General features: G+C 40.4%; 1 protein-coding gene across 1 annotated transcript; it reads left to right on the top strand.

The window, feature by feature from the left end:
• Nucleotides 1–1,898: 1,898 nt before the first annotated feature.
• On the top strand, nt 1,899–20,460 carry TECTB (tectorin beta). The gene is made up of 10 exons (XM_056850452.1): nt 1,899–1,974; nt 4,969–5,159; nt 6,568–6,710; nt 6,814–6,886; nt 10,240–10,343; nt 10,422–10,505; nt 12,435–12,597; nt 16,042–16,111; nt 18,798–18,830; nt 20,408–20,460. Exons 1-10 carry the CDS (start codon nt 1,899–1,901, stop codon nt 20,458–20,460), a joined length of 990 nt encoding a protein of 329 aa, XP_056706430.1.
• The last annotated feature ends 395 nt before the right edge of the window (nt 20,461–20,855 follow it).

A 20,855-nucleotide genomic window follows, 5' to 3' on the forward strand; every position in this document is an offset into this window, starting at 1 on the left:
GCAGATATCAAATGCTGTTTCACCTAAGTACATTTGTGCAGTTCTCATTTCTTATGCAAATAAAAAACATGAACTGACAGCTCTACACTGTAGTAGAAATTGTATTGTGGACTTCATTCCGATTAGTACCTTTCACCTAAGAGGGGTATCATGTACCTAAAAGCTGCTTTCTTATTACAATACTTTAGGGAAACATGTTTCCTCTGACGGTTATGGTTAAAACCATAACTTGAAATGAGATAAAATCACAAAAAAATCTTGTTATCGTCAATTTAAAAATGCTGCTAGCTGGATTACTTTCGGTGGAGAGTTTTTTGTTCAGAATAACACTTACAAGAAGACTTGAACAGAGTGATCTTAAACAAAATTACACTCTTCTCAACCAATTGACATCAACGGATTTAGAAAGATGTAACTCTATTTAGGATTATACTGAAGAATATCATTTTTAAAAAAGTATTTTACATTACTAGATGTTGTGGTTGCAGAACGCACATGCAACTTTGCCACTCAGGTATTTCCAAAGCAAAAACTCTCATGTTCATGAAGATCATATTATAATATTGTTCAAAATGTTAGAAATTTGGAGCCATTTTCATGAACTGTAGGGTTGTCTCAATGAAACAATAACAATGGGTGCCAGAATTCAAGTTAAAACATTGTGCAGAAAAGCATTTTTATAAAAATTATGTTGTATATCTTGATGCTAGAAAACGAAAGGTAAAACTATGGATTGGAAAACTGAAACTTCGCTCTTGTAGTGGAGAGAACGAAATTATCCATCCTGTTATCTATCCCAACCCCCTTTCCCCACATGGGATAATCAAAGCTGAATACGCAGAGGGCTCCTTTTACAAGATGGCCTATATAAAGCAAAGATAATGCCAGCCAGTGTTATTTGAAAGGACATCTTGGGAAAAGCAGATACACACTTATTCGTTTTGAAGAGGAGAATGAACACCTTCACCTGCAAGCTTGTGCCTGTGCTGTATGTATGATGATTTTTAAACATCTCCCTGAACAAGCGTATATAGTTTAATGAAAAAAATGTATCACTGATAAGTTGGAATCTATTTTATAAAAATATTTTTATAACTGTGTGTGTATAAAGTAATGTATAACATAGATTTAAAAGTTTATACAGATGCCTAGATAGACCTTAATATCAATTAATGTTTGTAGAGTCTTATTGTCTAGTGAATTATTCGTATCTTTTATTTTAGTAATATAAAAATGTCTAATATGAAAAGATCATTATGATTAATACCACCAGTGGCTTTAAACATATGATTTGAGACTCATGAATACTTCATTTTTATTAGAATTGTTTGTGGCGTTTTGAAACTCAATAGTAATGGCAGAAAGTATTAATAATCATATTCTTTAAAAAGAATGCTTGATTACAAGAATAAACATAATCCAATTAACTGTAGAAATGTCAATTGTATTCAGTGTGTTAAAATGTTTGTAATTTATGTGTTCCAATCAAATTCTCTCTCTTGTACCTGCAGTGTCCACATTTTACCTTCCATCCAAACACAATTTTTCCTAGTGCTCATATTGGCATCCTAGGGTCCCCTATTATATCTTTTAGAAAATATACTTTTTAGTATTTCTCAAGGGTATTTTTAGTATTTCTCAAGTATTACTACTTTTTAGTATTTCTCAAGTATTTCTTCACCTCATTGGTGGAGGAAGTGTTTAAAAACAACAACAACGATTTCTTTTATGACATTGGGAACCAAACTTCATTACAAGTGAAAGTTTTCCTATTTCATTTTTTCCTGGCAATTAACAGGCACCGCAAACAGGTTTGACACATGTAAGGGTGTCAAGATCTAGCAGCGTTTTGGAAAATCAAGTTCTGCTTTGGTTAGTGTTTAATATCCCTGGAAGAAATGGTGATGGTTGCTTTTCTACTATGGGTCATCTTGGCGCGAGGCGTTGCTGCTTCTTGCAATCCAAATAAAGCAGGTAAAATAACTTCATTTTAAAAATAGAGCTGTTTCTTCCTTGCAATTAAATTACCATCAAAATATATGGTTATATTAAACAAGCAAACAGGTTTTGTACTATGTGAAGATTCACCACAGCCCATTTACAAATGTGAAACCTTGCTTGCATTTTCTCTGTACAGCAAGAGATGATAAAGCACATAAATTAATGTTGACTCATATGGGGTATGAACCAATCCAAATTATGCATTTAAGTTCAGTTGATTCCAAATTCTGAATTCTCTCCCACTGAAATCCACAGCACTAAAAAAAAAAATTCACTTTGAGTGGAATATACATTTGCTATACTGTTCTCTACCCTTTATTGTTATTGATCACTCATATAGTATTCAATGCACGAAGAATAATTTTTTAAATCATTTTAGCCATCTCAAGTACCATGTGAAACAGGTACGGCTATCCTTTTTTTCATATTTGAGAAGCAAGACTGAGGGACAGTGGCTGCATTCAGACCAAACAAACCTCAGTCTGTTCATGACAAGAACAAGTCAGTCTCCAGAACACCCTCCCCCTTCTTCTTATGCACTTGCCAAGACATAGCTTAGAATTAACCTGCAATTTGTTGAGATGTCCCAACTGGGCAGTTTAACATACTGTGATTTGTTCCTTGCTTAGAAAAGTGGATTCTAAACTTACCTGGTTGACAACAAATTGTAGTTAGTTCTAAGCCGGGGAGTGGTCAGTCTCAGCATACAAGGGATAAGGGAAAGAAGAGAGAGCTTATGAGTCTGAGGACTTCTGGGATTTGTACTCAGACTTCTTTGAATGCAGTTTCTACAAGTAAGAATGTTACCCTATGACCCCCTAGTGAGGTCAGGAACAAAGAATGTTCTTAATTGTGGCAACTGACAGCACTAAATGTTTTCCTCTGATCTTGATCACTGTTATAGGTTGTAATTCAGTCAAATTAGGTCATGCAAAGTTGCACTGATCTATACATTTTTTCATAGATGAAGGGGTAGCAAAAAATTGGGATCACAAGGACCTTCGGATATTATTTGTTGGATGGATCCATCCAGCTGTTCCACTCAATCTTACCCAGCTCCCTTCTTTAGCCCCTATCCCACATGGCCCCATGGTCCTCGGCATAGCCTTTTTGTGTGTTCCTTTTTTCCTTTTTCCTTAATCAAAAAGCTAGATGGATCCAACACTGTGTTGCCTTTTCTTGCCCAATTATCATATGCCCCACAGAAAGGCTAGTAGCACTGGAAATGCACTGGAAATTGAAATATTACAACTGTGGGTATGTTGCCACTGTACATAGTGGATTAATGTGTCATTTATGGTTCTTTTCATTTTTTTGCTGCATTTAAAATGTACTTTAGAGATTGTAGGACATAGCTCTGAGAAGTCAGGTCCAATGACTATCTTCACACAATGCGCAGTTAAATTGCAGAACTCCCTGCCCAAGGATGTGGTGATGGCTGCCAACTTGGAAGGCTTTAAGAGGGGAATGGACATGTTCATGGAGGAGAGGGCTATTCATGGCTACTAGTCAAAATTGATACTAGTCATGATGCATACCTATTCTCTTCAAGATCAGAGGAGTGTGCCTATTATATTAGGTGCTTTGGAACTCAGGCAGCATAATTCTGCTGCAGTTGTCTTGTTTGTGGGCTTCCTAGAGGCACCTGGTTGGCCGCTGTGTGAACAGACTGCTGGACTTGATGGACCTTGATCTGATCCAGCATGACCTTTCTTATGTTCTTATCTGCCCTGCATAGTATGTAGTCAGGGCCATCTTAACACATAGGCCCGATGGGCACTTGCCCGGGGCCCCCACGAGTATAGCCCTATGCTAATCTGTGTATGTTACGTGACTTGCCATAAATAAATACTATTATCGACCATTTACTTTTTATTCCTGTGAGTGGTTGTCGTAGGGGCCCCAGCACACCGGTTTGCCCAGGGGCCCATAATGCTGTTAAGACGGCCCTGTATGTAGTGCCTTTGTTATACTTAATAGTTAATGTTACAATCGGCTGATCAAGACAAGATACCCTTAGTGTCATTCTTTAGCTTCAGTTAATACCGAATTGCTATTTGGGCAGTAGTAGATGGTACCATGAGCTTAAACATTTGTTACATACCAATTTGGAATGTAAGAGACTGAAAAACAACAGAATTTATTCAAAATCAGATAAATGGAAACGGTGGGGAAAAACAGAAAGGAAGAAAGTGGTTCTGCGCTTCCACACATACTGAATAATTAGGGTTGCCAGGTCCCCCCTCTCCTCCGGTGGGAGGTTTTTGGAGTATTGCTGAGGCAGGGATTGTGTGATGCGGCACTTCTGGGTGTAAATGCTCGCAAGGGGGCATTTACCACTCAAACTCCCAGTTTGAGTGGTAAAAGGAGTGAGTGGTAAAAGGCCCCTTGTGATGCAGCGCTTCTGGGTGTAAACCAGAAGTGACTTGGCGCGGCGTGCAGGAGCGTGTGCACACTTGCTGGCCGATCCTCAGCTGGTTGGCGGGCAGCAGGGTGGATTGGCAGGGTTTTGCCCGCAACCACCGGGCACTTGGCAACCCTATGAATAATGCACTTTCAATCTGCTTTCAATGCACTTTAACGATCATTTTCAAGTGGATTTTGCCATTTCACAGTAAAATCCAGATGCAAAGTGCATTATTTGATATGTGTGAAAGTGCCCTTTATGTCATATGACATGCTGAATAAAGATGCCCAAACTGTTTTAAATATCTTGGAATATATTTTATGAGCACCTATTTCTATTTTAAAACTATTGAAAATGTATGTTCATATCAGGGATAGAAACTGCCAGTAGTATATATTGAGTGTCTATTTTAAGCCAAAGCTTATCAGAACTCAGCTTGGGCCGCCAAGGTGAGGCCTGGATTTATTGTTGTTGTTGTTGTTGTTGTCATTAAAGGACAGAATACATTTCTTAACTGTATTACCGTCACTATATTACATCTGCACCTTTTTTCTTTTTAGATGCCATTTTGGTATATTGTTATCCCAAAACCATAATTACTAAAATCCCTGAATGTCCTTATGGATGGGAAGTTAATCAGCTGGCTCTTGGTGGTGTTTGCTACAATGGGGTCCATGATTCAGGATATTACCAGTTTACAATCCCAGATTTGTCACCCAAAAATAAGTCATACTGTGGAACCCAATCAGATGTAAGTAGATTAAATAAAAAACATTTCCTTCCCTAGATTTCATGGTGATTTGTTCAATACATGTATGAGCCAGAGCCCATATCAATAAAATGATTTATTTTCTCTTTGAAATAGAATATAAGAAAAATGGGCACAATTTTTCAGAGTGTTGTCCTTTTCAACACTGTTTTATATAAATTAGTCATTGGCACTGATGTTAGAGTGCAAATACTCATTGAAGACACTTTTGTATTTTTATATTGCTCCTCCTCCTATTATCTATAGGTACTATTATTCTTTTTTAAAGGCTAAGCACTTAAATTTCCCATGCAGCTTTGAAGCCTGGACTAAAGCAATGAGATTTACTACCATTAATTTAGCTCTTGCTAAAGCTGACTTATTTTGCAAACTGTGATCACTTTTCTTGTATTATAGCAATTGTTTCCTGGGAAACTACTTACTGTTGCAATTAATATTATGCTAAACAAATGTATTTAGAATGTTGAACTAATGAGCAACATCTCTAAAAGAACTCTCATTTTTCTTCTCCCTAACAAATGGTTCAATACATTTCCCCTTGTATCTGATACAATCGATTGAGAAAATCAAAACTGGGTTAACATGCTGGAGGTTACGTTACACATTAATATAATACAACCCAGTTGTATTCAGATGCCTATTAAGAATATTAGTTTCAAGAATAGCATCTTGCCTTGTTAGGGCTTCATTTGTATATTTGAAGTAAGGAGCAGAATATTTTGGAACAAGCAGCATAAACATATTTGCCCAACTTGGCATATGGCCCCCGATAACTTTTTTTAAATGTGTGATATTGGAACATTTGAGTACCATTCTTGTTCAATGTATCTACACAACAGTTTTTTTTTTAAAAAAAATCTCTTCAGAAAAGACATTATACAGAGCCATCAGTTACTGCTTAGAGCGGGCTCATTCACGTACTCAGTGATTCTCTTGACATCATGGATCAGTGGCTCCGTACTCCTTCCACCTTGCACCTAATGCAACATGGGAGCAAGATACATTGGCTCATGTGTGGATGTCAAACTTGGGCAATTCTTTCACCTTAAGAGCATGTTGGAAAGAGGCACATACCCGCACCCTTTGACAGAGCCATTAAAGTGAATCCTAGACTGGATAAATATGTGAGCCAGCCCCAGAAATATAAAAGATTGAGCAAAAAAGAGGTGTGCCACCTTAAAAACATAACTCAGTGAGCTGAACTATTATAGAGCCTACTCCATCAGATGCATCAGCCTATGCTTTTTCTCCTTCTGCGTTGTTTTAATGTGTTGAAGTCATGTGGCTACTCATCCAGAATGTTGAAAAATTAACCAGTGAATTGACAATTTATAACCAGAATTGTATTTGCTGTGCAGAAATTTATCTCTGTATCTTTCCTCTGGTGCAGTTTAAAAGTTCCATCTATCATTTCTATAACTCCATCACCTCCAATGACAGCTCAGTGATTGTGAAGAGTCAGCCTGTGAATTATTCATTTACATGCACATACCATGCAAACTATTTGGTGAACCACGCTGCCTTTGACCAAAGGTAACTCTGCCTTGATTGGTTGAAGCTCCATCTCTTAGAATATGCCTCGCTACACTTTCAATGGCGTATGATTTAGTCATATGACTTTTTCTGCCTCTTTTAGAGTGGCAACAGTTCATGTGAAGAATGGCAGCTCCGGTTCATTTGAAAGTCAGTTATCCCTCAACTTCTATACTGTAAGTACTGTGCTGATATCTACAATCAGTTTCACAAGGCTGGGAGGAGCTGGATGGGTCGCAGTCTCACGGAATTTAGGACCAGGAACTCTCTCAGTGGTGCAACGGTAAAGAGAATAAGACATTTGATAACATCCAGGAACTGTATAGCTTTATAGGCAGCCAGCTCCATTGCTGCTGGTCACATCTGTATTTGGTGTACCACACCACATGGAAGTACCACAGGACACAGATAGAACTTTTCAGGATTCTAATAGGTGTAAGCAGGAGCACTGGTGAACATTTTGCCATGCAACTGCTCCCAGTTGAAGCTGAGACTATGTATTATTAGTGCTATCTACTATGTGATTACAATCTCACTCATACAAGCCTTCATTTGGTGTAGTAGTAATTAAATTATGACAACCGCGTATGTATTTACTTACCACAATGAAAATAGATCCACAGCTCAAGGCCCAATCCAGTAGTCTTTAAGTATTTTAACTTATGGGGTCTTGGCTAACAAGATGAGGATAATGCTCCTGAACAATGAAGTTACTCCACTGATTTTAATTGTATTTAACATTTGTGGTAAAAATGAATCTAATGCAGAGATTATTAACAGCATGGCTCCCAAAATGTCCCTTTTCTCTGACTGTTTATTGCATTGGTCTTTGTAACTATATGACAACATAACAATGTATTAAGCACAGCATCTCATAAATTTTCTTTATTACGACAGACTCTTGCTGATACTTTTTACAAACTGCATTCGTACTGTAAGAAACCATTAGAAACCAGCTCAAAGTCACAAACAAAGGGCAATGTGTATCTTGTCTTTTAGGTCTCATTACACATAGAAGTGCCTTTCATTCCTCCTGAAATTTACCTAGCTATCCTCTGAATGCAGAAGATGCTTAATGTTCTCTTGGGATCTGCTTTGTATTTGGTTTCTAATCGTCCTGTGCCATGAAGCTTTTATCTGAAAGTTCTGCCCCCCTTTTCAGGATTTTGAATGTGTGAGCACATGCTGCTTGACTAGAAATCAAGCCCAATTTTTTCCATCAAATCTCAGGCAGAGAATGGCCTAGATTTTACCATAAAGAGGCCGGACCGCAAGATACTTTGAACAGATTCTTTTTGGGGATCTGGTGACTGGCATTTTCCCATGACCCCACAGCAGTAGATGTCAGTAAAACTGAGCTGTGTCTGCTTTTATAATCCTGGTTTACTCGTGGTGTCAGAAAATTTCAAGCAAGACACTGCTAGTAGACTACATGTGACAGTTATATAACTAAAGTACGATTGCCAGGTCCCCCCTAGCCACTGGCGGGGGATGATGTGTAGGGTTGGCAGATCCAGGTTGGGAAACTCCTGAAGATTTGGGGATGGAACCTGGGGAGGACAGGGACCTCAGTGAGGTACAATGCCATAGAATCCACCAAAACATCCATTTTCTCCAGTGGAGATTAGCCATAATTCCTGGGGATCCCCAGGTTCCACCTGGAGGTTAGCATCCCTAATTTACAGTTTCACACTGGAGGAGGCTATGCAAGTAAATACCTGCATAGATTTTGTCTCCTTAACGACATGCCGTTTGGGATAGATAAGTAATTTATCTTTATTAGCAGGGCTTCAATTTAATGTGCCAAAGTTTATACGTATAGGGTAGCCTGATTTTCTTAATACAGTAGTCTAGATCTGAGATGAAAGGTCTTTCCAAAACTGGACTGTCTCAAAATGGGATGTGGGCATGAAACCATGCCCCCTCCCCTCCCCTGACCTTTTCTGCTGCTGCTGTCCTATGTTTGTATGATCCTGGTCCTGTGATCGAAGCTTTCTGCAATTGCTGTGCCCTGCTTTTCTTTTGGGGTGTTTTTACACACAGAATGTGAGCAGGTTTGGGTTCTGGGCAGACAAAAACGTTCAGGGATCATGTCATTGTCTCATTTAGAGGACCATAGTTTTGAGCACAGCCTCAGTCTCAAAGCTACCATATTATTTCTTTGGAGCGTGTCAGTCAAGTTTGGTTTGTGCCCCGTGGCGCAGAGTGGTAAGCTGCAGTACTGCAGTCCAAAGCTTTGCTCACGACCTGAGAGTTCGATCCCAATGGAAGTCGGGTTCAGGTAACCGGCTCAAGATTGACTCAGCCTTCCATCCTTCCGAGGTCAGTCAAATGAGTACCCAGCTTGCTGGGGGTAAAGGGAACATGACTGGGGAAGGCACTGGCAAACCACCCCGTAAACAACGTCTGCCTAGAAAATGTCGGGATGTGACATCGCCCCATGGGTCAAGAATGACCCGGTGCTTGCAACAGGGGACCTTTACCTTTACGTATTCCTAATGAAACAATTGTGCTAGAGATGTACCATTTCATGCAACCATTTCAGCATTTTAAAATTTGGAATTACAGAAGGGTAACTATATTGTTATGTTACAGCAAAAAAAAAAGTCTTGTGGTACCTTAAAGGCTGACATGCTTATTCTAGAATTCTAGAATAAGCATGAACCCAGGGGCATCATGCTCTAGTCCCCAAAAATGTATACTTGAATAAAAACGTGTTAGTCTTTAAGGTCTCACAAGACTCCTGTTTAACATTTGGAATGAAGAAATCTAGGCTGGTGCTTGGTGGTCTCTCATGTGAATGAGAGCACAGCTTAGCAGATAGTACATGTTGAATGAAGTGACTTCTGAGATGCAATTCAACACTATAGTCCCAGCCTATAGTCACAGAAAAGCTATCTTGGCAGTGTCAGAAGAGCTTTACAGCTGGCTTTATATCCAGTTCATTGGTTCTGTGACTGTTATGTGTATGTTATGTGCCATCAAGTTGCTTCTGACTTATGCTGACCCTATGGATTAATGACCTTCAAAACACTCTATTGTTGACAGCCTTCCCTTATTCCTTCCTGTGGCTTCCTTTATTGAGACCATGGCTTCCTATATTATTAGTTCTTCCTCTTTTTGTACTGCCTTCAACTTTTCCTAGTGTTGTTGTCTTTTCCACTGAGTCTTGTCTTCTCATGATATCACCAAAGTAGGATAGCCTCTGTGTAGTCAGAGAATTTAGGCTTGATTTGATTTAGAACCCACTGATTTGTCTTTTTGGTGGTCCATGGTATCTGTAAAGCTCTCCTCCAACACCACATTTCAAATGAATCAATTTTCTTCTTGTCAGCTTTCTTCACTGTCCAACTTTCACATCTGTACATAGTAATGGGGAACACTATAGTATGCATTACCTTGATCTGGGTCTCCAGTGATACTTCCTTATACTTAAGGATCTTTTCTAGTTCCTTCATGGCTGCCCTTCCCAGTCTCAATTGCCTTCTGACTGTATTACATTAACTCATTGAACCATTTTCTTTCTTAGAATGCCAAGTTTACAACCAAGAAAGAAGCCCCTTTTATAGTTGAAACTGCAGACATTGGTTCAGATATATTTGCTGGAGTAGAAGCAAAGGGCTTAAGTGCCAGGTATGGTTTTTAAAATAAATCATCCCCACTAGGAAATTGTCACTCCTGCATTGCTCACATCTGTTTGGTCTCCCCCAGGTTTAAAGTAGTCTTGACCAATTGTTGGGCAACTCCCTCATCGGAGTACTTCTATCAAATCCAGTGGCCTCTGATAACTAAGGGGTAAGTAATGGTCTGAATGTGTCCAAATGAGCCATCTTCTCATGAGATGGAGCACCTTTGGATAAGTACCTTATAATGCATAGGCCATTCTGAGTAGCTCATGGGGTGATCTGTAGGTGGGACTTCTTATCACTTGTGGTTCTTTTTGTTTTTTCTTCTCTTTTTCTTATTTTAGCTGACCCAAACATTCAGAATAATCACACAAGACAGCACTGAGTTAATAAAATGACCTGGGGGCTGTTTTGGTAAAGGGGGAGGGAGAACCGGTAAGCTCCTAACTAGAGAAACCCAGGAAGACCTGTGCCCTTCCAGGTGGCTGCTTCCTGCTCTGTCCTTCTCTGCCTGCTGGGACAAAAGTGAGAGGATAGAGTGGAGGCTGGCTTCTGTATTGCTAGATGCAGAGAGCTGAGGAGCCAACTGCAGAATAGGGATGCAGGAAGGGTCTTCTGGGGAGGGAGATAGATGTGAAAATACCTTAACCCCCCCCAGTAAACGCCCCCCCCACATACTTGTTCAACCACATGCACCCCTGCTCTGTTACTCCTGCTGTCCTCTGTCTCCCTTGTTGGTGGTCAAAAAGAGAAGGGGGTAGGTCCCTTATATGTAGGGTTGCCAACCTCCAGGCAGTAGCGGAAGATTTCCTGCTATTCAACTGATCTCCAGACGATAGAGATCAGTTCACCTGGAGAAAATGGCCATTTTGGCAATTGGCCTCTATGGCATTGAAGTCACTCCCCAAACCCCGCCCTCCCCAGGCTCCGCCCCCAAATCTCTAAGTAATTCCCAACCCGGAGCTGGCAACCCTACTTATATGGCCTTCATCACCCCAACCCTCAAATGCATGACAGTGTCATGATAACTAGCTCTCACCTCTGCCTGCTGATCTTAATCAGCTCCTCCTAACTCTTCCTTACGTAGAGTCCAGGAGCTCTCTTCTCCTTAGTGTGTTACTTTTCTTTTAATAGAAGAGTGTTTATGCATCCAATCAGATGAGCATAGTCCCAACAGAGCTGTGTAGTTATCCTGAATGTCTAATTAACTCTAGGTTAAGGCATATGTAAATAAGCCAAGTAATGAACAAATTCCATGCATATAGAAGTAATATAAAATTTCAGAAGCCTGGGATGTGTGTGTAAAGTGCCGTCAAGTCACAGCTGACTTATGGCAACCCAGTAGGGTTTTCAAGGCAAGAGACTAACACAAGTGGTTTATCATTGTCTTCCTCTTCATAGCAACCCTAGTGTTCCTTGGCTGTCTCCCATTCAAGTGCTAGCCAGGACCGACCCTGCTCAGCTTCTGAGATCTGACAAGATCAGGCTAGCCTGGGCCATCGAGGTCAGGGCAAGGCCTGGGATACCTTCCCAAATCCCATTAAATAATGCAGGTTATTTACAGAAAGGGCCTTGGAACGACAATCCCATGCACATTTACTTGTGAGTAAGCTCCAGTGAATTTAGGCAGACTTGTTGACACTGGATCTGGTTCTAGGGCTATAGTCCTATATATATGTATTTGGATTGTGCTGTGCAACTTACTTCTGTAGAACATGCACAGGAAAAAGTTTTACAAGCAAGATAATTATCATAGGTGTTTGATGTGTCTTCCCACAATCCTGAAACAGTCAAGGATGAGTCAGTGTGTGAACAAATCATAAGATTATCAATATAGTGCTTGGTACATAAGCACTGTGATCCGAGCCAATTAATGGGTGTGATGCTCCATGAACAGATGATATGGCATGCTCACGTGTGTCTGTCCAGTTTCTTTTTTCTTTCACAAAATGGAATCTAACATCCTGGTATAGTTGGTCTACTGCAGTCCATATGTCCTATTCCTGCAAAAACCAAAATGGGTGCAATGAGGTTATTAGCGATAGCAATACATTGTGACTCTTCTCATTCTCACACTGCCTGTTGTCATGTCACTCAGGTGTGCAACCGATAGCTCCATTATAGTACATGAAAATGGGAAAGACAGCCGGGCTACCTTCCAGTTTAACGCATTCCGGTTTCGAAATGTCCCCAAGCTTTCCAAGGTGTGGCTGCATTGTGAGACACATGTGTGTGACAGTGAGAAGTTCTCCTGTGCTGTGGTAAGCTCTTTAAAGTTGTAACCAGCATTACAGCCTAGGCTACCAAACTGTTCCCAGGTTCCATTAAAAACTGGATATTCATTTCAGTAGTAGACAGCTTTCTTTAACCCTTTTTCAATTTCACTATGCCATAAGCAACTAAAAAGCCTTAAGTGCAGTGCACACATTGGGGCAACAGTGTTCTAGTCCCTGTTGATCCTTGAAGCTCTTTGGACCAGTCACTATATTTCAGCCGAAGTTATCAGGCAGTACTGTTGTGGAGACAATATGAGAAAGTCCATATATGCTTCCCAGAGCTCCTCAGAAGATAGAATGTGTGTGTGCGTAAAGTGCCGTCAAGTCGCAGCAGACTTATGGCGACCCCTTTTGGGGCTTTCATGGCAAGAGACTAACAGAGGTTGTTTGCCAGTGCCTTCACAATAAATAGAAAAGTAGAAGAAATATGGTTCTGCTCACTATGGGGAGCCAGAACATATTACCAAACTGTGTACACGAAAACAGGTCTAGCGTTCCTGGAAGTCAAACCCAGTCTGAGGGCAAAATTAGAAGTGTTCTGTGATTACTTTTCCCAATGACTTTTTAAAACAGATTTGACCACAGAAGCTGTGAGTTTGAAGGAAGAACACCAGCATGGGGGTGGGAATGATTAAACTCTCCTGGAAGTATTTTTGTGTTCAAAATTGCCATTTTATGGTACCTAAAATGCACAGGCAAACAAATTAGGGTTTTTTTGGGGGGGGGGTTATGATAAATTGGCAAGCAATGAGTTAAATATCCCTTTCCCTGCTGCACCAGCATTCCCCTTAAAACTAGCCCTTGTGCTTCCTTCTATTATAATAAAAGAATAGCTGCACCTCCTGTCAATGATTTTCCCTTTAAAATAATAACAGAACTACATCTAATGTGTAGTTCTACCCTGAAGGGCCCCTTGATAAAAATCCTACATGGAAGAATGACATCTGGTAATGGATAAAATGGTTTTTGTGTTTATGAAGTGTGCCAAATAGTTCAACATCAGCCTTAATGCCCACTTGGATGACAAAAGTGTCAACTTTCCAAATCTCGTCTAATAGTTGACACTGTTGACTAAATTGCTGGGGCAATGATGGGAGCATGATGTTGTATTACAAGAAAATCTGAGCGGGAAGCATGCATAAGATAACACCAGAAACAAGACGTTGCAACAGTTCAGCGAGGAAATCATACCCATCGCAGATTCAAAATCGAGATTAGCCACCCTTTCTTCCACCATGGTCCTCTGATGTTCCCACATGCACACTACATCCCTTTAGCAATGTCAACTATGTGTTTTGAGCTGAGGAGTTGCATTTCACTCCCCCATCCACAACAGCCCTTTATTTATTTATTTGGGTGCTTTAAACTGCTTTTCTCCACTCAAGGTGGACTCAGTGTGACTTACAATATCGACACCTTCACCTTACAGAAAAACACAAATATTTCAACCAATCGACAAAGCCGCCTGCTGTCCACAAAGTAATGTACAGGGAAGGGCAGAGCAGGGGATAACAGTCTGCCTTTGAGTCTCTCCCCAGGCAAGCAGACTTATGCTTAAAACTCATATGCTTGAAACCCTGCCTTGAGGACAAACAGAAAAGAGTCTTGTGACACCTTAACAAGTAACAAATTTATCAAAACATAAGCTTGCAAGGGCTAGAGTCCATGTTGTCAGATGCTTCAAATGGATTCTCAGTCAGCAAAATACATACATTTTTAAAATGTGAAATGCAGATTGTGACATTTCTATGCAAAACTCAAAGCTCAGTGACTGTTTGCACAGGCTATAGTTAGTAATCATGAGTTAGGCTAATTGAGTTAAGCAATTTAACACCTGCAGTATCTACAAAAGGTTTGAGGACTGTTTAAGCCTTTGTCGGTGCAGTCAAACCTATTGATGAATTCTAATTCCGCAGTTTATTGCTGGATGGTCCCTTTGAAGTTACTTTATTGAATAATGACTACTTTCAGATCAGCAGCAGAATGTCCTGGTAGACTGAAATGTTATCCTTCAAGTTTCTAAACGTTGCATTTTTTTCATGTTAAATTTCAGCCCATTTATTTCTTTATTTATTTGCATAGCAGCTGATCCATTCGGCCTACATAGACTGCAAAATGGCTGGTTCCTGTACTGAAGTCTCTGTTAGTGAGTAATGGTTTTACATTAGGGTGCCCCTGTAAGCGAGGAAAGGCCCAAGGCCAAGAAATACCATTGCTCGACATGGGCTGCAGTCAATTGATGATTGGGAAGGGGCTGTGGCTCAGTGACAAGTATCTGCTTTGCATGCAGAAGGACCCAGGTTCAATCCCCAGCATCTCCTCTCAAAGGAATCATGTAGTCGCTAATGTGAAAGACCTTAAGAAGCTATCAACAACACCAGAGGTGTTCAGTGACTTTCTCTTCTGGGCTGGTCATATAGTAGTCTGCCCCTGGGCACTAGTCTGGCCTTGTCAATCCGTCTCTACACTTCATTGTCTGGGTTATTATAATTTTAAGAAAGCCTGATGTAAATCCTTCAGAGGTGGGTACTTTCTGCAGACTACAGGGGACAACAGAGTCAGGTCAGTCTCTAGACTACACAAAAATATTAGATTTTACATTTAAAAAATTCCACTTGCAGGAATCTGTGGTAGAATATATCATTTGCTCCAACTACAGCCAAGCTACTGTACTTGTTACGTATCCTTCTATGTTTTCATAGAAAAGTCACCGTATCTACTTACACTTTCTTTCATTCTCCCTGTGTACATTCCACTGATGGATTAGTTCATTTTAGGCATGTGATGAAATGGGCTTCTGCTTCAATAAATCTATTAGTCTTTAAGGTGCCACAAGACTCCTTTTTGATGTTTGCTGAAACAGACTAAGACAATGGGATTTGCTTGGAGGAGTAGGTAAACCTCAGTCTCTTAATGAAATGGAAATGAGATTCAACATGAGTGCTCATTTCATAGAATTATAAAGTTGGAAGGGACCACCAGGCTCATCTAGTCCAACCCCCAGCACAATGCAGGGATTTGTTCACGCCCTTAGTACAATATTGGGTATTGGTTCCATCTCTAATAACTTGCAATTGCAGTCTTATCTGCACTTAAAGGGCAAGACCTACTTCTGAGTTAACACACAGATTCACATAGAAACATATTTTTCTTCTACTACATAGTTGTTCCTGGACCCACAGGAGTCAAGCTATCAAAATGGACAAGGTTAGCTACAGAAGTCTAGCTATCAGAATGGACAAGGTTAACATGAGATGATTTCTTCTTGTACTTATAATGTGAGACAGTTTATTCTTGTAGACCACAGGGGAAAATTTCTTTTGTTTAGTACATGTTTAGTTTTCCTAGCTAGGGAGAGACTTCTGTTTTCTGCACCTCTCCAATTCTGCAATTAACATGGCAGCAACTTGTTTTCCCTGTTACTTTGAGACATGTTCAAAACGAAGACAACGTATGGAGCCAACAGGAGGTGTTTTAATGGCAGAGCTCACTGTGAACAGTAAGTTTACAATATTTCTATTCAAGGTAGGATATTACATTGCAAGACAGTAATGCTTACTAGTTATATGGCGTGAAAATATGTACAACGATTCTAGGTTCGGAGCCAGTTGCAGAGGTTAGCAAAGCCCACATCCAACTGGAGATGGTCAATTAATCTCCCATTTTCCAGTGGGAGAAGTTCTTTGTGGCGGTGAAAGGGAGGACTAGAGTGTAGGAATGGAGTGCACTGCTACTACTTCCAGGCTCTCCACCTACTGGGAATTGGGTGGTTGCCCCGGAGGCCCCTGCTTTGAACCCTATTTCACACTCCTTTTAGGCCTACCACATCAGTAGACCTGAATGGGATGTGAGAGGGTCACCCCTATGTTTCCTCTAGCATGCCCACAATTGGGGAGAGGCAGACGGGAGCTGCAATTGGGAAGAGCAAAGCAGTTGTAACTCGTAGGGGAGGAGATACAGGACCATGATAGAGGTTTCCAAGGATAGTTTTCGCCCAATGGCCTGTAAAAACCTGCAGCTAGCCCTTGGTAGGTTTTTAATTTGTAATTTAGGCAGAAGATTGGAAGAGGCAACACCATTGTAACACTACATTGATAAAAAAATAGGATGATTTGAAGGGATGCTGTAATAATCTACCAGAGTTAACTTCTGAAGTCAATATTGTATTTCCTGTGTTTCAGGCATCAGTTCTGTTCCTTCCTTGTAGTGTTTCTATCCTGTTTAATTTCTCTGAAGATAACACATGCTAACAGAAGCTGCATGCACAAACTTGCATATTGTGGCGCAGAGAACACAAAAAATCAGAAACAGTAGGATGTGCAGTATCTTGCTTAAACTCAGACATTTGCATAACACAGACTACAAAGAGTGTCAGGATGCATAAACTATTGTGCATGGAAGCAGGGAGGGTAAATAAACAACTTTGGGGGGATGTAGAAGTTGTTTAAAAATGCATCCCCCCCAAACATTGCTTCCCCACTCCCTGCTTGCATACACCATAGCTCTTTCTAGTAACACTATGGGGTTCAGCTGTGGAAAGCTCAATAGAAATGATAAGTTTTGCACATCCCTACTGTTGTGCCATGGGCAAAGCAGTTCTGACTTCAGAAGACTAAAGAATAAAAAATTGTACATAGTCAGCTGTATGCACTCAGTTCTAAACTGGGAAAATCAATATTCAGACGAGACAGGGATGGTGAGCGTTGTAAGTCTGGAAGCTATCAGTCCTAGCATCCATACCAAGGGTTCTTAATGCAAGCCCATACACAGTCTCCAAGTTGTAGTGCGTTCAGCTTAGAATGGGTATTACAAATGTATCAGAATGCACTTTGGGTTTATGGTTTTTCACAGGTGGTGCTCTACTATCCTGGGGGTTAATGGTCAGATCACTACCTGGTTAAGGCAGAGATGAAATGGAAGAATAGTTCCATGGGGTTAGAGAGCATATTAAAATGGCCCTGCCCTCAGAGAATGATGGGTCCAGGTGGAGCTTAGAATGATCTGAGGGATATAGCACTGTCAAGATAGATATAGCACTATCAAGGTTGTCATGGTTGAGTGAGACAGATAGTTGTTGAGGGCAATTAATACAGCTGCATTGTGATACAGTCTTCCACTGTCTCATGAGGCCTTTGCTCCTTGGAATACACGGGAGAGGGACGATAACACAGTAGGAACTTGGCTTGTAGAGGTGATGAAAGACTTGCTCCCAATTTGACCAAAGATGCCGAAGAGCTCGTTAGACTTTGTCTATAGGAATGTGTTCAGAATGCTAGGATTTGTGAAGACCATCCTGTAAAGTTTGAGCCATGACTTTTCGGACTTGTTTAGGTCAACTGGGGTGACCTTGTGATACTACTGACCAGTCATCAATACCTCACTGGAGGAAAGCAAGATCTGGTCTTCTTTAAAGGAAGTGAGTGGGCTGCCCCCCTCCTCCCCCACATAGCAAAGCAAGCATTCTCTGGCATTCTCTGTTTGGTGGTAGTGGTCAAGTGGATAAGGTGGAATCCATAAAAGATGGTGGCAATATTGGTGGGAAGTCCCCATTCTTTTTGGAAGGGGTAATTTTCTTTTGATTTGATTTGCGTTAAGGTTACTATTGGCCCTCCAGAACACATTCTGTGTACCCCTGGGCCTAAAACTACTTGGATGCACAAGTAATAGCTGTGGCCAGAAGGATCTTCCTATCTTCATTCATGCCCTTGAAGCCTTTTAGATTCTCTGTGCTTTATAGGGGCTCTCCTTGAAAAGCTTAGTGTGTGTGTAAAGTGCCACCAAGTCATAAGTGACTCATGGCGACCCCGTAGGGTTTTCGAGGCAAGAGATGCTCAAAGGTGGTTTGACATTGCCTGTCTCTGTGTGGGCTGGAAGAATTCTGAGAGAACTGTCATTGGCCCAAGGTCACCCAGCAGGCTTCATGTGGAGGAGTGGGGAATCAAACCCCTCCTTCCAGATTAGAGTCCCGCTGCTCTTAACCATTACACCACACTGGCTCTTATGAAGCTTTAGCAGATGTAAAACGTAAAACATATTAAAATATAGAAATAAAATGAAGGCATTCAACTTTTTGGAATGAGCCACACTTTTCAGAATATAGTTTGTGGCCACGTGTTTGTAATCACATTGTGTTTTTTCATTCTGTTGTCTCTTGTGAATATTCTGCTTCTTCTTATTTAATACAGGTAGAGGTTTATCCAGAAATTACAACCTTTCAGGTAAAAATTAAAATACCAAACCTACCCCAAGCTACATATTATCCAGCATTACTTTGTCAACATCCATGCAAACATTGTAAAGAATTCCATTTATATGGATGATCTCTGAATTATAATAGTTTTACATTTTGCTCACACTTAAATTTCCTTCTTGGACATTATATTTTTCTATGGATGTAGTCCTCTAAGCCCTTCTGTACAAACCCACAGAAATTAATAATAGTCCAAAGTGGCAATGCTGATTATATTATTTCTACCTGTAGGCTGAGAGGGTACTAATAGAGTTACAATTTCTTACAACCCATCTCCTGCAAATGCAGTAGGTAAGATCCAGAAGGCAAAAAATCAAAACAAAACAGGTTTTGGTAGCAGCAGCACACAGAGTCCATTTTGTTCCTTTGTCCAAAAAGAGGGCCTGACCTGGACAAGGAGCTTTTATAGGGGCAAGCCCTCATTACAACCTTCTCTAGCCTATTCATGGTCGGGATGTGTTTGCTAATCCTTGGCCAGATCTCTGTGGCATTACACAGATTTAATTTCTATGTGAATGAAGCCAGGCTCCAAGTTCAAGACCCTCTGCCTGCTTTGCATGATGCATACAATGATCTGATTAGTGTTGGTGGGCTTTTCCATCAAGGGGTCAGATAGTCTGATTCTGTTCATAGCACTTATATCATTATGTTAGAGATAGTGCAGGACTATCCCAATTTGCTTCTGGGCCCAGTTATTCAAGGTGCTGATATTGGCTGGCTTGAGCCCGCATACCTAAAGGACCACCCACTACAGCCATCTTCAGAGGCTAGATGGGTGATAACCCAATAAAGGACCTTGTCGGTCATGACAACAAAACTTTAGAATTCCCTTCCCAGGAAAATTCATCTGTCTCCCTCCATCATTGTCTTCTGCCAATGAGTGAATCCTTTTTTTGGGGGTGGGTCTTATTAGCCTTTCTCCATGTTTTCATGGTTTAATTGTTTTTATATAGGTATATGTATTTTTAAATGTCTTTGAATTGTTTGGGAACATTAAGATGGAAGGTAGGCTGGCAAATAAATGTTTTAAATAAAATAAATATTTTGATAGGTCAGAGGTCCTGCTTATCAAGGTAGATGTGAGATTATAGGTGTGCAGTCTAGTTTCATTGTGTTGGTACAGACATGTCCTAAGAAAAAGGGTACACCCCACTTCCAATTGGTTATTAAAGCACTACAAAGCTGCCTTTCATTTGCTAAGATGACTGTAAGATGGTGCAGTCATCCAGGAAGATACTGATTATCTTTTAAATAAGCATCTTGTTACTTTATTCAGGAGAAAGGAATACAGGAATACAAGGCCTACATAGTCCTCCATAGCAGTTTCTCTTGCCAGTTTATCCAGAAACATGAATTAAACCTGGACTGGAACAACTCCAAATTCTAATATCCTGGAACTAATAGAAAACATGAAACGGGATACTGAACATTACAAATGACATACTTAAAAAAATTCTATGTTGTCAAGGTAGCTTATGGTTAGCAGAAATTTAGAAAATCTGAGACCACTCTTTCACACTTTTGTTGTTTCTCTTTACTTTGCAGCTATTCTTTGCCATTTATTCCTCATGCTTGGAGTCTGTGCAGTTTTACTATAATACCCAGTCCAACGTCAGCTACTGATACATCACCCTCTCGGTACCCTACTGCTGCAGAGATGGTTATTTTACCATGGCATTATTTTACAAGAAAATTAACATCTGCTTATGTTTTGTTTCTGCGACATTTGAGAATTACAATGACAATTTCTACCACCTGTGCATTTATTTTTGTATATAAATTTCAAGTCAGGAGGAATAACACCATAAAATAAAAAGCAAGCTAACCGTCAGAGTTTTCCAACTGCTAGGTCAAAGACTGCAGGCAACCTCAGTCTATTTCCTGACTGTTGGCATCAAAGAAGCAAAATCATTGTCCAGACTCTGGAAGCAATCAAGTCTTACAGGGATCAGTTACCATAACTCTCATGGATTTGTGATGGAGGTCTTGTTTA

This window comes from Euleptes europaea, chromosome 5, assembly GCF_029931775.1.
Source record: "Euleptes europaea isolate rEulEur1 chromosome 5, rEulEur1.hap1, whole genome shotgun sequence".
NCBI classification, from domain to species: domain Eukaryota; kingdom Metazoa; phylum Chordata; class Lepidosauria; order Squamata; family Sphaerodactylidae; genus Euleptes; species Euleptes europaea.

What these genes read in the sequence shown, in the direction of transcription:
- TECTB (XM_056850452.1), top strand. Translation starts at nt 1,899, where the DNA reads ATGGTGATGGTTGCTTTTCTACTATGGGTCATCTTGGCGCGAGGCGTT. An exon ending in TGGCCTCTGATAACTAAGGG is followed by an intron (nt 10,506 to 12,434) that starts GTAAGTAATGGT and finishes CATGTCACTCAG; the next exon opens with GTGTGCAACCGATAGCTCCA. An exon ending in CAGAAATTACAACCTTTCAG is followed by an intron (nt 18,831 to 20,407) that starts GTAAAAATTAAA and finishes TTTACTTTGCAG; the next exon opens with CTATTCTTTGCCATTTATTC.